Here is a 16,762-nt window from a genome sequence, read left to right on the forward strand (position 1 = left end):
TAACAGTCATAATTTCAGCTATGCTTCCCTCTGTACTGTATATTATTCAATATGACATCAAATATAGGTATAAATAAATAAATATAAATCAAAGAGCTGTATAGGCAGGGTATAGAAAAAAATCAACTTCAAATTATTTATAGCCCATCATCAGGTGAAGCGAATTGTAACAAAGGATATATCAGTCACAAAATTACATAATAAAACCAACCAGCCAATCAAAGATGTCAAGAAACAAAAGGCATAGTTACAAAAACACGCCTCCAAAAGCTATGGGGTACAATGCAGAAATATATACAGTATATCTATCTTTTTGCACATTGCATTTGCACAGATATTTTTAATTAAATTTCTGGAAATTGTTTTCCAAAGATCACCTATAATTCGTCAAAAAGATGAATTAAAATCTAATTGCTCTGGCAAACCTGGATTTGACAACTTTACTAATGTCACAAATAATAATCAAGAGACAACGAAATGCATTGCTTATATTTATTGAATATATATAAAAAAACAATATAACACATAATACTGTACATAGTACTCCTGGACAGAGAACACATAGCTACCACAACTCTGTTAGAGGGTTGTTCAAATGATGTGTACATTATCATTAAATTGCCATAAAAACTTGTTTGTTCCCCTTATTTCTAAATTCAGAATCCTATCATCTCCACTCACACACCACTAACCCAGAGCCCCACATAGTTACTTAAACATAGAACATAAACAACCACTTGAATTCTAGTGTATATATGCAGATCCCCAAAATGTCTGAATTTTACATATTTTGTCCCTTCCTCAAAATCATATTTGACAATTGAATCCTGTAATTTAATTTTTGAGTTATGAAACCAAAACCAAATTATTATTTATGTAATCGCATACAACTCTCTTTCACTGATCATACCATATAGAAAAGGTGCATTATTATATTAATTATGGTAATTGTGATGCTATGCACTACCTGACATAAAAAGTATCTCTTATTCTTGGCAAGAGTTTTTAGCAAATATTGTGTAGACTTTGAACATTTACATTTTAGGATCCTGTGTAATATAATTTATGAGTTATGAAACCAAAACCAAATTATTATTTAAGTAATTGCATACAACTCTCTTTCACTATCATACCATATAGAAAAAGTGCATATTTACTAATATACCTGACATAAAAAGTATCTCTTATTCTCGGCAAGAGTTTTTAGCCAATATTGTGTGGACTAATTTTACAAAAACAACTATACATTAAATATGTATTGTCCCCCAAAAACATGGAAATTGAAGAATAATAAAATCAGACTTTGAATAGGCCATTTTGTAGTTTTAACAAAGTTAATCACAAAAATAAAGTTAATCACTTCCGTTGAAAAACAAACCCGAAAAAATGTTTTCAGTTATAAAATGACAAAATAAATGGTTAAATTCAACCAAAAACTCATTGGCCGGCAGCCAATTTGACTATTTTTTGCTTTAAATTACAGTTTTTTTCAAGTAATTAATTTGTTTTTTCGGTCAAGTGAATAACTATTTAGTATTATGTGACATTAAAATTTCATATTCAACAAAAAATATTTTTTTCAGGGGGACAATACATCTTTAAACATTTCTTGTTTGAAAAATGTGTATTGTATATTTTATGGACCCACAGAAACTGTGTATATGTGAAAACAATTGTCGTATTCGATTTAGACTTTCACCGTTGAGTACAGTTTTTCCGTTGAGTACTTCTTTAACGGAGTATTTTGAGCGTTGAGATTGTTCTTAACGAAAAAGCTTTCGTTGTCAACGTTTTCTATTCGTATGACTTTCTGTTGAGCACAAATTTACAATTCGAATACAAAAAGTACTCAACGAATCTTTACGTTGACAACGAAAGTTCCCAATCGAATACAACAAATATTTAGTGAATTTTAACCAACGTGAACCAGATGCTCCCAGCATCACTATTTCCCTTCATACTCCTTTCATAAAATACGCCAATATGGTTCTCATCGACGCTCGTCAATGTTGAATACGCTGCTGGTCCCGGGTAAATATTGACGGCTCCATCCCATGATTGGCCTTCATTCGCACTCCATCTCAGCGTAATGTTCTCTCTCGCTCCAGCATTGGCTGCGTTGCTGAAAAACATGAGGTCACCGTGTTGGAGAATTCCACCTGCGTCAGTGGGATCAATTAATGTGGTATCAAAACGAACGCTATTGAAGTCGATTGTATCGCCCCCGTCGTTACTCAGCATTATAATGCGGCAGGCACAAAAGTATTTCCGCTCATTCCGGACATTGAATAATATAGAACCATTTTTTAGTTCCGAGATCTGAAAAAGAAAAATGGTTATCATGAAGAAAATGTGTACTGTATTAAACATGAAATAGGAGACAATATTTATGTATTCTTAGTATTTTAAAAATTAATTTCTACCTTGTGCCATTTAATAATACACTCATGAGATTTAACCAATTTCATTGATGAAATTGGATTCAATTATTTCACTAGTCTACACTATGAAACTAGTTTGACAAAAAAAGTGTGAGGTGCCCATATACAGTATGGACATGATGATGTCATATTACTGTTTACCATGTTTGGGCATATCACACTTTTTTTGTCAAAAAGTAGTTAAAGATGTATTGTCCCTTGAAACACAAAAAAATGAAGGTCAAAATATTCTTAATTTAAATTGGCTATATCAAAGTAATATTAAAGTTATTCACTTTAAGTCAAAAATTCGAGGAAAAACAACAAGTTTACGTAATTAACAGGTAAATTAATTTAATTACATTTCTTCTAGAAAATCGTCGCGAGCGAAAGTAAACAAAGATTTCAAACCACGAGTATGCATTATGCATGATGTTAATTAGGATTGTTTACAACTCGTCACGGTTGAGAAGGTGTTTTCACACAGATCTCGAGGAAATTTTATGATTATTCATACCGAGTAGCCAAACAAGCGCGTTGCATTATGAGATATGTTTTGATCGAAAACTTTGACTGGAAGTCAAAGTTATTTTTTGAACATAAAAACGTCTGTATTTCAGTTAAATGATTTTTTTTTTTACTAGTTTTTGGTGAAAGTTAATAACTATTATGATACTTCAAAATGACAAACTTTTTTTCGAAATATTAAAAAAAACAATTTTGGGGAATTAGTCAAAGGGACAATACATCTTTAATAATGGCACCACAAGTTGCTGGATGACATTTTCACACACCTGCACTTCTGTTGGCCAAAATGCACGTGAATACATAGGTCCATACTTGGGAAGTGCTACCTGAGAGGCTCCAAGTTTCCAGGTTTTTCCTTGATCTTTGTAAAAAATATATATATATGTATAAATTAGACTAGTCTATGTTTGTGTAAAACCAATGTACCGTTATACATCAAAACATTATATTAATTGAAATTACAATATGTATAAACAAACATTTAAAATTGCATGAAAATGTATACATCGTAATATATACTTAGTAGTAGTAGAGTAGTACATACCATCACTGATAATGCACTCCATCGCATAGTAGATATGTTTGATTGTGTGGCCACACACAATCAGACGACCTTTGTTGGGCTGTAGTTTCTTTTGTATGCCATACCCTGGCCCGGCAGCCCACGAATAATTGTATAAATTGCTATTTATGCCGTCAATTTTTCCGATGTCTACGGGCTCTTCCCAAGACAGACCACCGTCCACTGACTTGATCATAAAATTGGAAGTCACACCGCTAGCACACGTTCTATGCGCGCATTCTGTGTAAAACAGCAACACTTCTGATTGCTCAGAATTATATAGAACAGCCCCAAGGTTAATTCCATCATTGGACTTATAGTTACTCGTTACAAATTCTGTAACCGACCAACTGTAGCCCCCGTTTACAGAGCTTCTTCCAGCGACAAATTTAGAGTTGGAATCGGATCTGGAGTACTTGCGACCCTCGGCGTAAACAACGACTTTCCCCTCATCGGTTAGCGTTGCCACTGGTATACGGTAGGCATAAACCTCGCCTTCATCGCCTCCCTCGAATAAAACCTGGTCAAGAACCACTTCAACGTTTAAGCCATTACATGCAGTAATCAATAATGCTGATAGTATACTAAAAAACGTAGACATACTCCCCATGATGTAGGCTTAATTTGACAGTAAGTAAGGAATGTTTATTTTTCTCTGTGCAGCGGCGGCGACGTCCACACCAATCTGTAACTTCCTCTTCATTTAGATAGAGAGGGTGGAATTAAAAAACATATATAATTTGGTCTAATTCATTATATATTTATCTTATCTGACATACTATCTACTAAAAGAAAACTAAATAATGTATACCTATGTATGTAATCTATTACTAAAAATTACATGTTAACATGAATAAAATATGTTTTTTATAAAATGTTAATACCTTATAGTAAATGGAACTTACCACAATTAGTCACATGATTGAACAGGGTTTGTAGTCACCTGACTTTATTGTTTACATATGAATAGGTTGTTGTTTTGGATACAGTGAAAGCTCATTTTGTATTATCCACTATGGCGCGCCAGTAGAGCCTTTAATAATAGGTATTTTTATTTTGGAAGTGTAACTTAATATTTTATTTCTTTTATGTGGTAATGGGTGAAGACTGTTCCCTCCCGAGTGCCCTTTGATTTGGTGCACCATAAAAGCTTTTTCTTATCGGGTGTAATGTGCGTACCATAGGCGACTATGTACTAGATCATAGGCCGTATCCAATCTAGCAAAACAGTATTGTTAAAGGCATGTGACGACGGGGATTGCAAGAATCTATTGTCACTAATAGCCAACAATATGCCTAGATATCACCTAATAATAACGTTTGTGTTATATACGTGTAGCTTACTTGTAATTGCAATTAATCCAACGATTATAAAGTCGCAAGTAATATGGGAAAGCAATTCAACCGGCGAAGTTTATTTGTATAGGATACCAGTGATCACCAACCTACCAAACGGCGACCTGGTTATCTTCACTGAAGCCCGAAAATATGATATTCCCAGTACGGACGTCGGGGCTAAATTCATTGCCATGAAACGATCAAAGGACAAGGGTGTATCCTGGGGTCCGACCGTATTCATCGTCGATGATTACGAAGCGAACGATGGCCTGAATTTAGGCACAGTTATGGTAGATGAAGAAAAGGGGTATATAATAATTCTGTATGTTTACTGTGCACACAATCGATGCCCGAAGAGACAGAACGTAGCCACCAACTTTGTTGTGAAGAGCAAAGATTGGGGTTATACCTGGGGTGAACCGGTAGATCTTGGCTTACAAAATCCAGCGATTCTTGGTTACGATTTGTCACCAGGCCCAGGCTACGGAATACAGAAAAAGTTCGCTCCAAATAAAGGTCGTTTGATAGCATGTGGACACAGGACACCATTTGCATTAAAGTCGGTCGCTTGTTTTTATAGTGATGGTAAGTTATATCTTTCTTAACTAAATGAATTAAATAGTTCGTAAAGTATTACATTTCTAGAAGGTTCGTATTATAGGACCCGGATTGGGGGAAAAATACGATAATATGAAAGCGAAAGAAACATTTCTATTACTTCTAGAAATCGTGCAAACATGTTATGTTAAGTGTGGAGGCCTTTATAATTTATAATGTCAATTTGTGTACAGTAGTTTTTTTTCATAGTTCATCCTATGGATGAGATGTTAAGCCGTTGCTTTTGGTGTGCATACACTGTAGAAAATCCCAATTTCAATTTACGGTTTTATTTGCAACTCACATTATTACTTTATATTTTTCTTGATCGCACAACGAATACAGAATACAGAAAGGTGATTGAGCCTACCAAAGTTCCTACCATTGTGGAAAGAGCCTATTGATAAATATTCTGCCTTTCTGTTCATAATTCTAACAATTGAATATTAAGCACTAGAGTCTCAGTGCAATATTACTTGGGAATTGATATAATTGGTTGTTAAATAATATTTTTTTTCTATTCCAGATCATGGCGATACATGGCATATTGGTGGCGGTCTTATCGGAATGCCATTTGGAGGTGATAAAAAGACCGGAGATTTTGCACCAGGAGAAGCACAGGTTAGTCAAACGTCTAAATTGATATTTGATTTGGAAATCTATATTCAATTCTACTTTATTTATACACTCATGGTTGTTCTTCTGGTGCCGTTCCATTAAAAAAACATCCTCTGAGATCTGTTTAAAATATTTTCAAAGTGCATCTGTATTTTGAATGTTGTTTACTTGTCCGCTTAAATACATATATTGTTATGCGTTAAAACTCTTTTCAACAGAAGGTTTTTTAACAGATTTGTGCGAAAACATCAACCTCAGATTTGCTCAACATTAGATTTGCTCAACATTAGATTTGCTCAACATAGTAATATTATTTGTTTCAGAAAGAAATAAATTCTCTTTTTACAGATCATTGAATATCCTAACGGTACATTACTAGTGAACGCTCGTAATACGCATTTCTATCACTGTCGCTGTAGAATTCAAGGCATGAGTTTTGACGGTGGAATAACCTTCCCAGTCACATCAACCACACTGGTTGCAGATCTCATTGAGCCTAGCGTCTGTGGCTCGATTCTTCTACAGGGGAAAACCCTGTTCTTCTCCAATCCATCTTCCACGGCTGGGCGTGTTAATATGACCCTAAAGTGGAGTGGTGATATGGGAGAGACATGGCCTAACCAGTTGCCTATATTCCCTGGTAGTAGTGAATATTCGTGCCTTACAGCAATTGATGATGATCATATTGGCCTAGCTTTCGAGAAAAACGACTATAAGTTGGTACAATTTGTTAAGATTAAAATACATTGAAGTTAATTAATTAATTAATCAATCAATCAATCAATTTTTAATGAAATGATTAGTGATAATTCAGATCAGACACGCGGTGTAATGTAATGAACTCAGGGACCATTTTACGTCCGCAGATTTTCCAATAAGTAAATGCATGTTACTTTTCTTATGATTAAATTGCTTAATGTTTTATCATGTTTGCCGTTAATATAAAATAAATTATCTATGTATTTTGTCATAAACGTTTGGTTTAAAATTTAGTGTGCTATTTTTTGTTTCGTTTTTATATTACAGTATTTCGAAGTTATAGCCTATTCGATTATGTCAAATGCATACATAAAATATTGAGTAATTGGAATTCATACTTTTGAAATGAAATAAAATTTAAATATGATCTATCTCTGTTGTAATTTGTTTCGTTTCTCGTTTAGTTCGTTTCTCATTTAAACTTTTTAAAAGTTTGGTACAGTATTATACAGAATAGATAAGACAACGAAATATGTTCAAACAGTCACTTTTTGGTCTTATATATACACACTCGTTTTAAAATAGTAAAATATTTAATATTTTGCTTTGGACTATTTTTAATTAAAGCTTCAATCACCAAAATACATAATTGGAATTGTGTCTTTTCAGTTGCTTTATTTGTCCAGGCTGTTTTTGTTTTGACCAAATGATTTAGTTTTAACGTATTTTGCACAATCCAGCCCCAATTTAGCCACAATATGTTGTAATGCCTTTGTGTAAAAGTATTTTGTACATAATATTGTATAAAATGTCTAATACCTTGTTTGTAGATGTAATAAAAGTGAGACTCAAAATGGATTACTCGGACATTTTATTACCAAAAACAATGAAATACCCAACAATTCAACCATCTGTATGTCTTTCAACTTAAATAAAGATTATCGCTCATCGTAAGTGCTAGGCCTACACCTAAATTATTCTGTTTTTGTATTAAAGGCCAGGTGCGGGCAAAAAATTTCTATTAATCATACATTCCAATAATTATCGATCTATAGTTTCCCCTATGTTTCATAATTTTTGGGATTTTATTTGTGTTACACGAGCTTGTTGAAAATAAGCACTTTCTTATCAGTGGGGGGATAGTTCAAATTACACAGTAAAATCTCTATTCTTTTGTACACAAATTTTGTAAATAGAGAGGCATTTTAAAAAGCTATGAAAAATAAACGGTGTGGTAAAAAATGTTATCAGATGACTAAATATAGGTAATATAACTTGAATATTACATTTCTGGTATTTTTATTCAACTTCAGATTTTTATTTTCATGCTATAGCAAAAATTATCCACCGTATATCCACCATCTTTTTTCACCTTCTAGGGAGTCACCAGACATGTTAATACATTAGGTTAACTACCTAACTACTGAAAAAAAGTCTTCCTGGTTTTTATGGAAGAATTTTGCCAAATTTTGTATTTGACCATATTAAGGGAAATTCATGTTTTTTCATCTTGATTTCTGTTACAAATATTTGATTTATGTACAATTAACCAAATATTATATTTAAAATTCATGCCTGTATCTGAGCTTTAAACAATTAAGAAAGTGGTAAGTAAGCACCTTTCTTTTTTCCAAACAGTAGCAAACGTGAAAACTTACCAAGTTTAATATAACCTTTGAACTTCGTTTAGACATGGAGTGTAGTTATCTCATTTTTACATAATGGTTTAGCGGACTAGTGGACCAATATTTTAAAATGGGGGTTGTTTGATAGCCATGCAAGCCAAATGGTTGGTATCGTTACACTGTTCCTTGAAAATTAAACCGCACTAAATAATTGCTAAGGGACTTAATAACTCACTATAAGGTTAAAGGTCAGCTGCTGAGGTCAATGGTTAAAGGTTAATGCTAAATTTGTCATATTACGTAAGATTTTTGGTCCACGTTGCCACGTATTGAAAGAATATCATAATAACATTACCTGTATAATAACACTGGAGGTAGATGAAATATTTTGAAAACTAAAACAATATTCAATTCAAATATGTAAAATACAGTAGCAATTTTGAAAATATAATGGCGCGTGAAAACAAATTAACTAATAATTTTACTACGTGCTGCTAATATCCCATTTAATACGAGTTTGAATGGACATTTAATGATCATTACAGTATACCACTTATAACTGATGTGTTGGTTAGACTCTATTACTTAAATACACTCCATCCACACATGAAGTGTCCAATGGTCACCGAAGATTTATTCACGCATGCGTACCTATTATTTCATAAACCCCTCACCCTTTTTTACCGTCGCCTGTGGCGGATTTTTCATTCTAGAAAAAAAAAAAACGGGTTTCGCAAACCAGAATATATTTCGGGTGATGCTTTCAGTTAATGTAACAATACTCATGTACCATTTATTGATTACACATTAATTAAATTAATATTCATAAAACAAAACCTATTATGACATTTGTTTATATTTTGTTTACAATTAATTGAAATCCATATTATTATAATTGTTATAAAAATTAATACAAATGTTTGCAGTGCGTCTACTCTAACTTCTTCTTTGACTTTATCGGACATGCGCAGTGCTTACTATAAATTATTCTACATTGACGATAGCTCTGAATCCTTTTCCTTGTACAGTCGCATCAGATTGAAATTTAATCCAAAATTCGCCCGTTATCGATCGTAGCAGTGTAGGTGGTGACCTGCTTCCACAAAACCTACAATAATACAAGTTAGGAACATGTTTAAATGTTGTGTCGCTCAATAAACTTGTTCAATAACCGGTTTTTCTTTTGACTATCAGTTTTAGATAAATCAAATGCATTGTGCTGAATTTCGTAATATAGTAGGACCTCTATAAGGAGACACCATTCGGGGACCCAAAAACGTGCTTGCTTAATAGAAGTGTACCCTGTATAGGTTTGACCCTGAATAGGGGTTGGCCCTAAATAGAGGTTAGCCCTACATAGAGGTTGGCCGTAAGGTTGAAACTTCCCCGGCTCGTTAGTTTCACGAGTAATGGAGTGTCCCTTAATATGGGTGTCCAAAGAAGAGCAAGTTTATTCGTGATAGTAGTGATAGGGATGCTCTCTTCATTCTTCTATTAATAGGGGTGATCCAAAGGAGGGTTCTACTCTACTCGAGGTAGTTAGTACGAGGCGCCGTTGTTCGGGATGACCGGATGTGTCACATATTGTATTATTATTAGCAATGTCCCGAACGGCTAGTTCGGCTAGTCATGTGTAAACGCCGCGCGGTATCAAATCCTATCTTACCTTCCTACTCTCGCTGGGTGTTCAACGTCACCGTCCATTATGTCGACAAAGTCAAACTGACAATCTTCTTGCTTCTCAATATCAAAATTTTCAAACAACATCGAAACTTTGTTTCCGGTTATTTTCCAAATACAATCCACCTTATTTGGATAAAAATCTGGATATCCAGGCGTTTCTAATGTAGTAGTTTCTATAAAAAACACAAAATAGTAAAGTGTAACTGTTGTAATTATAATATATTCAGTGCTGTATATCTCCACGTACAACATTTGTCCAGTATCAGGCAAATCCCGTAATAATACAGCATTATGTGGTGATGCCGGAAGACTAGAAGAAATTATTCTATAATAATACAGGCGTCACATGTGAAACACACGAGCTACTGCATCACGGAATTTGCTCACGGAGAATCATAAGTCTTCAGATAGAACTACGGTCATTAGACGTTAAATTGGTTACTCAGGTGTCTTTCCAACTTTGACGTAGTTGTATCGATTTTATTTGCGCAAACTTTTCATTTACCGTTCGTTCTTACCATTTATTGTTCCTCCACATTCTTGCTGATGGTTCCCACGTTCTTCAGTGAAATAGTTCACCAAAAAGCTGTTAGTGTGAGGCCATTCTGAATGGTACTGTACCCATATACTGTTTGATATAGTATCGACTTCTTCGGGCCAGTCTTCTATACTGCATATTGTAGTGAGAGCGCCACTACCAGGACCTTGACCCTGTCCTATGGTTATATAATTTAAGCATCTATCGTCATTTTCCCAACGTTCAAATTCAATTCTAGAAGAAAACGTAGTAGACACAATTTATTATGAATCAACAGAATTGATTCTGTATCTATTTTGTGTCACCAGAATTTATTAGACAGAATTCATTGAGTGTCCACAGAGTTAATTATGTGTAGACATTGGTGAATTAATTCCGTGTCGACAGAATTCATTCCGTATTAACATAAATCATTCGGTGTCGACAGAATACATTCTGCTTAGACAATTAAACGTGCAGACAGAATAGATTCTATAGACAGAGTTCATTATGTGTAAGATTGAGTTCATTCTGTTTAGATAGAATAATTATATGTAGACAGAATGCATTCCGTGCAGACATACCGGTAATTCGTTAATATATAAGATTTGATTTTCATTGTACACCAATATTAAGATACCACTTACCCTAAGGATATTCGAAGATCCTGTTCTACATTGATATGCCACAAACAATCTAGGGAATTGTTGTTATTCATCGGTATTATAGGTGTAAAAAAGTACCCCTCGTAATCTTCATATTTATTCCTACAATTCTCAACCTCTGTAATAAGAATGCAATATTATTAGGTTATAAATATAGTTAAAGCCTAATTCTGGCCTTATTTTCAGTACTCCACCAACTACAATTTGTAGTTCGTCTGTTAATACAGAACCATTTTTACTACCGTACTGGGGAACAAGGGGTAACGTCATTTTCGTAACTTCACAAGCTCGTTAAGTATCAACGTTTAGTGTCTTTACTTTCTTACTTGTCCCTCGTAGCCTTCATCACTGTTGTGGACTTGAGAGAAGGCGAAGCATATTGCTTATAAGCCCCTCAAAGTTATCGTGTCATATTGTTCAAATGGTGTGAATTTTAATGGGTGGTACGGTACGGTACCCAAGCCTCATAGAGTCTACTTTTAAACAAATATAGAGAACTGGTCGAGAGAACTAGTCGAAACAACATAATCCGAAAGACCATTGATATAAACTTCTAATTTTGATCCCTAAAATGGTATTATATAAATTGTTGTTTATTGTTATAATATTGTTTGTAATGAAAGAAAATCATCATTTTAAAATAAATGTTTATTGAACTTGAAAACCGGACAAACAAAGCCTTACCAGGGCCTTAGCCAACATGAGGCAGACGAGACACTCGCCTCGTCTGAAATGTTCAATTTTCACCACCACCTCCACCCCAATTCCCCAGCACAGATCGTCTTATTTTATATCAATAAATATATTTAAAGCATTTTTGCCTCGTCTGTTTTTAACCTCTCGCTACGGTCTTGCTTACGTTATGTAGTACCCAACAAACCTACCTATACAATTGTAGTTATTTTCGTGTAGAATGTACCCCAAATCACAGGAGCATTCGTAACCACCGGGTGTGTTGGAGCACCGATGTTCACATAGAGGACTGCCCTTGTCGCATTCGTTTTCGTCTGAAAAGAAAGCGAATCGTCATTGAGAAGAGTGTTTTTCAAAATGATGGTTCTTCAAGATGTATTGTCCCCCACAAACATGAAAAATGAAGATTAATAAAATCAGACTTTAAATAGGCTATTTTGTAGTCTTTACAAAGCTAATCACTTCCGTAGAAAAAAGCCCGAAAAAAAATTATTTTTTCACTTTTAGAATGACAAAATAAACGGTTAAATTCAACCAAAAACCCATTGACTGGCTGGCAGTAAATTTTCCTACTTTTTGCTTTAAATTACAGGTTTTTTTTTCAGGTAAATAATTTTTTTTTTTCGATCCAATTTTTGGTCAAAGTGAATAACTGTTATATGAAATTAAAATATTTAGAAAATATATTTTTTCAGGGGGACAATCTTTAACAGTACATGTGTGCTTTCATGGTATCGTCATTTATAATAGGCCTAATATTATTAGACCTATAATTTGTCATTGTCACCAACATCAAAACTGTGATCTTCCGATTTTCGTCATCAACATCACCCTAACTCCACCACCATTTCCATACAAGGTTTGTTGCCATTGTGATGTCATCTTTTCGATATTTTATTTCTACTCACAATAGATATCAGTTCTTTATACATTTAGTGATTTCCTTTGCTATTACCATCGATCATCAAGTATCGTTAAGGTGGCTTAACTACCATCTCATCTGTGCCTTACGCAAAGTTTTTTTTTAGTATACGGACCTACGCGTAGTTTAGCGTTCTCCAATAACGTCACACGCACACCGTCTCCGTTTCTTAGGAAACACAAACTTCATCACGTTTTATATACAAATGGTCTTTGTGTTGCGGCGGCAGCGCGCTATGGATCTTTGATTCAACACTTATCACTTCCATTCACTCACACGGTACGTTTTATTTGATCGTTTTTTTTTTTCATTTTTTAGCCACATAGAATCTTACTATAGGCCTACTTTAAAATCTGATATGCCAGACCTAGGCCTATACATAAATTCAGAAACAGAAAGCCAAATACTTTTATAAGTTGCAATGCTAAAAAATGTATTAGGTTCTGTCTAAGCCTACACTATCAAACTTCATGTGACAAAAAAAAAGTGATTTGCCTATATATGGACATGATAATGTCATATCACTAACATATTTAAGCATATCACTACCATATTTACAAGAAGTGACTATTATCCGTTTTAATGCTGAAAAAGCAAAGCAAGAAACATATCCAAACATTAGGCCTATATCGAATGTTCTGAACTATTAGTCATTCGTGAAGCCATGGAGGTATCCTTAAAGCCATGGAGGTATCCATGCTTAAAATGTACATGTTTCTATAGGTAGGCCTAGGATGTCTAAGACAGATCATCAAATCACGGAAGAAAGACGTATCTCATCTCAAAAGAGATTACTTGCTCTGATCGACGACAATGAAACCTTTCAGAAGGAGCTTAAAAAAAGCCAGGCGTACCTAAAGACAAGGCGACGGCGTTTACATGTGCTAGATGCGTCCTTGTTACTTATGATACAAAACGCTCGACAGCTTCAAGCAAGGTTGAAACGTCTACAGGAAGAAATTGACACAGAAAAAGCAGAAGAAGCCAACAGACCGTGGCCCCATAACCTTCGGCGTTCAATCGACTAAAACGACATTTATGTTTTAATAATTGTATACAAAAACAAACTCTTACTTTATGATTTATGATAAACGTGAGTTATCGTTATTTGAGAATATTTAGGTTTTGTCGTCTTTACCATTTCCATACTTTTCAGAAACATGGCTGGGCATCTTTTACTGTCCCCATTGTATTGAGATGCATGATATACTACAATTACTAAGTAAAAGTTATTTGAGGAAATTCAGGTTGTGTCGTCTTTACCATTCCATACTTTTCAGAATCATCACTGGGCATCTTTTATTGTCCCATTGTATTGAGATACATGATACACTACTGTAGGCTTACTGTACAATTTATCTGATTAAATCTAATAATTTCCGGAGTATTTAATAATAAATCAATGTCAAACAATATGTCTAGTAGATCAATTTGCATAAATCATTTTATTGCAACCAGTTTGCAATGCTTTCCAATTATTTTAATGTTTTATTTGTTCTATAGAAATATTATATTATAAATTGTTGCCATTTAGGCTATGATCAGATGAATAGAAACTGATTTCATGTTAAGAGTACATTTTCTGTTTGTTTTAATTCAATGCTATATTGAATGAAACGAGTTCGTTTTACGTCTTCGAGATGTCTAGATATAAAATCAATTTCTGTATTTCCATAACAATACTTTGAGTTCAGTATTTGCAATGTTTGTTTTTTTGTGTTACTGTTTGACTTTTATTACACGTATCTTATTCATGTTCATGGTTTAATTGGCTGAGAAGTGGCGATAAAAGTCGAGTTTCTTGTTTCTTACGGTTTTAATTAATATTGAAAATCTTGTTCTGCGTTCTGTATGTATGCAGGTGGAAAGATTTGTATTTTCCCTGTTAGTGTTAGTACGAATAGCATGTAGTACAAGGTTATATCGTTACTGCTTGTGTTCATTTTATACATGGGGAATTTGATTCGTATTGACTTCGTGAATGAATATTAATAGCTTAGAGATTCTTTGTTTTTGTGAAAGGATCGTGAAACATAGGCCACGTGTGTGTCCATTGTTCAGCGATGTATTGGCAAGAGGCGGAGGAAACGAACGATTACACGCGGTCGATTGCTTTGTAACCAAGGCAGGCTTTTGCATGATTAATTCGATCTAATAATGCGATAAATACAGTTTATCAACAAGACGTTTTTGAAATACATCCTTTTAGTCGTTACATCTGTGTATACACAGCTCATTCAATATGGTGGATATGTATCTTCAGGAAGCATACATTTTAAGGAAGCTAAACAAAGATATTAACGTCGATACGTCATTTTTGAGCGGATTTTCTGACGTGAAGAGCGTACGAAAACGCGTGCGTTCGGATGTTCTAAACAGAAATTCACAAGTCGCACAAAGCAATTTAAAGCGTTACAAAATGATGGCTGATTCAATGTCAATGACGATAGGAAATAAAAGTCTGACAAAAATGGATTCTGAAAATGAATTACGGATTTCGGATGAGGAAACGATTAAAGAGAGGTATGGACGTTTTAACCAACGATTGGATATGGTAGACCAGAGGGTGATAGGATTACGGGATGAATGTGTGTCATGCGATCAACGTCTTCAGAAGGCATTTCAGAGATTTTCTTCAGTAGAGAATCGTTTATCAGATCTTAAAATATCATTTTCAAAACTGCATATCGATTGTCTGTTAATAGAAAAGCATATCGAAACCATTGTTCCGGAAACAAAGATAAAGAATATCTCTAAACTTCCTACTGTAAAAAGTGATAGGCCTATCCAATTGCAGCAGATACGAGGACAAAGGAGCAGAGATCCTAGGCCTAGGTCTACCAGTACTACTGACAATTTATCAAGAGATGAACTGTTGGTTAACTCCTCAGCAGCGAAGCAAAGGAGGCCTAGCAATGATGCATCTTCAGAAAACGAACTCGGTTTAATTGAAAGGAACAAAAACTACTTACAGCAGTTTGAAGGTAAACATTCCACTAATGATGTCATGACAATGGAAGCAGAGAAATGTACTACAGAGTTTAACGGTGAAAAAGAAAACAATACATCAAAACTATTTTACGGAAAATTGCCATCAACACCCGATTTTAGCTCACATGTAAACACTAAGCGTAGAGTGATTACCAGGAATAGATCGAAAGAGGTAGATATTACTACACGTGGAATACAATTAAGTTACATTAATGCTTTTCTTGATATTTTAATGAAACAAGTTTACATCGAGGACATTACAAATGATGGTAATTTAAACAAAGTACCTGCTATTGTCATAAACTCTATTCACGATCAGATCTCTGGTAACAAACTGACCTCTATAGGAAACTTATGTCGACAACTTGGCATGACACCAGACGTGTTTCAGCAACTTATTGTGTTGAAGAGAAAGTTTGAACAATCTGGAGCGAGCGATACTTTTGATACAAGCTTAGCGAATGATTCTACCGTGAATACGTTACTGCAGTCTTTAAATGAAGATAATGACCAAGATATGGCTTTGAGAATTGCAATTGCTACCGTCCACGCTAGCCTGAATCCACACGTTGGCAGAAGTACTCAGAAGTTGTGTACGGAAGTTTAAGCAAAGCAACAGTCTAAAGCGCAAAGTTTATAAACTAAATTTTCTAATTTCATCAATGCATTGATTGCATCGATGCAACACGACGTAGATTGAAAATAAGGACGCACTGTGACCGGACCTCTTTTTGTATATTCGACAATTTGTTTTACAATTTTATAAATTATTCAAAGATGTCTTTGTGTTTTTCAAAGCATGGGCTACGTGTTGCTTGGTTTTTGCTAGCTAAGGGTCCGCGCAAATTTACCATTATAACAGTGACGTTGTCCATTAATGGAGTTTTAAGTTACGCTGTCAATA

At 34.4% G+C, this 16,762-nt stretch overlaps 3 protein-coding genes across 5 annotated transcripts in view; 1 reads left to right on the forward strand and 2 right to left on the reverse strand.

Moving 5' to 3' along the window:
* Positions 1-484: 484 nt before the first annotated feature.
* The window catches only part of LOC144843232 (sialidase-1-like), a 49,613-nt gene continuing 33,335 nt past the window's right edge, over positions 485-16,762 (reverse strand). The window contains exons 2-4 of the mRNA XM_078700025.1: positions 3,493-4,163; positions 3,215-3,309; positions 485-2,319 (exon numbers count right to left, since the gene is read on the reverse strand). Coding sequence (XP_078556151.1) covers positions 1,903-2,319; positions 3,215-3,309; positions 3,493-4,120 — 1,140 coding nt within the window. The 5' untranslated portion in view covers positions 4,121-4,163 and the 3' untranslated portion in view covers positions 485-1,902. The remainder of the gene's footprint in view (positions 2,320-3,214; positions 3,310-3,492; positions 4,164-16,762) is intronic.
* Positions 4,712-7,193, forward strand: LOC144842182 (sialidase-1-like). The gene is made up of 3 exons (XM_078698581.1): positions 4,712-5,433; positions 5,972-6,066; positions 6,412-7,193. Exons 1-3 carry the CDS (start codon positions 4,803-4,805, stop codon positions 6,811-6,813), a joined length of 1,128 nt encoding a protein of 375 aa, XP_078554707.1. The 5' UTR covers positions 4,712-4,802; the 3' UTR covers positions 6,814-7,193.
* Positions 7,620-16,762, reverse strand: part of LOC144843230 (bone morphogenetic protein 1-like) — a 46,946-nt gene continuing 37,803 nt past the window's right edge. For 2 of the 3 annotated variants that reach the window (XM_078700021.1, XM_078700022.1), the window contains exons 12-16: positions 12,137-12,259; positions 11,235-11,370; positions 10,589-10,842; positions 10,054-10,243; positions 7,620-9,495 (exon numbers count right to left, since the gene is read on the reverse strand). In XM_078700021.1, coding sequence (XP_078556147.1) covers positions 9,372-9,495; positions 10,054-10,243; positions 10,589-10,842; positions 11,235-11,370; positions 12,137-12,259 — 827 coding nt within the window. In that variant the 3' untranslated portion in view covers positions 7,620-9,371. The remainder of the gene's footprint in view (positions 9,496-10,053; positions 10,244-10,588; positions 10,843-11,234; positions 11,371-12,136; positions 12,260-16,762) is intronic. The other variant, XR_013612246.1, reaches the window with a different exon arrangement.

Source organism: Antedon bifida, chromosome 5, assembly GCF_963402885.1.
Source record: "Antedon bifida chromosome 5, ecAntBifi1.1, whole genome shotgun sequence".
NCBI classification, from domain to species: Eukaryota; Metazoa; Echinodermata; class Crinoidea; order Comatulida; family Antedonidae; genus Antedon; species Antedon bifida.

Bases quoted from the DNA above. Each gene is read 5' to 3' on its own strand.
- LOC144842182 (XM_078698581.1), top strand. From the start codon at position 4,803: ATGCCTAGATATCACCTAATAATAACGTTTGTGTTATATACGTGTAGC. The intron at 5,434-5,971 runs GTAAGTTATATC...TTTCTATTCCAG, and splicing joins CGCTTGTTTTTATAGTGATG to ATCATGGCGATACATGGCAT. The intron at 6,067-6,411 runs GTTAGTCAAACG...CTCTTTTTACAG, and splicing joins TTGCACCAGGAGAAGCACAG to ATCATTGAATATCCTAACGG.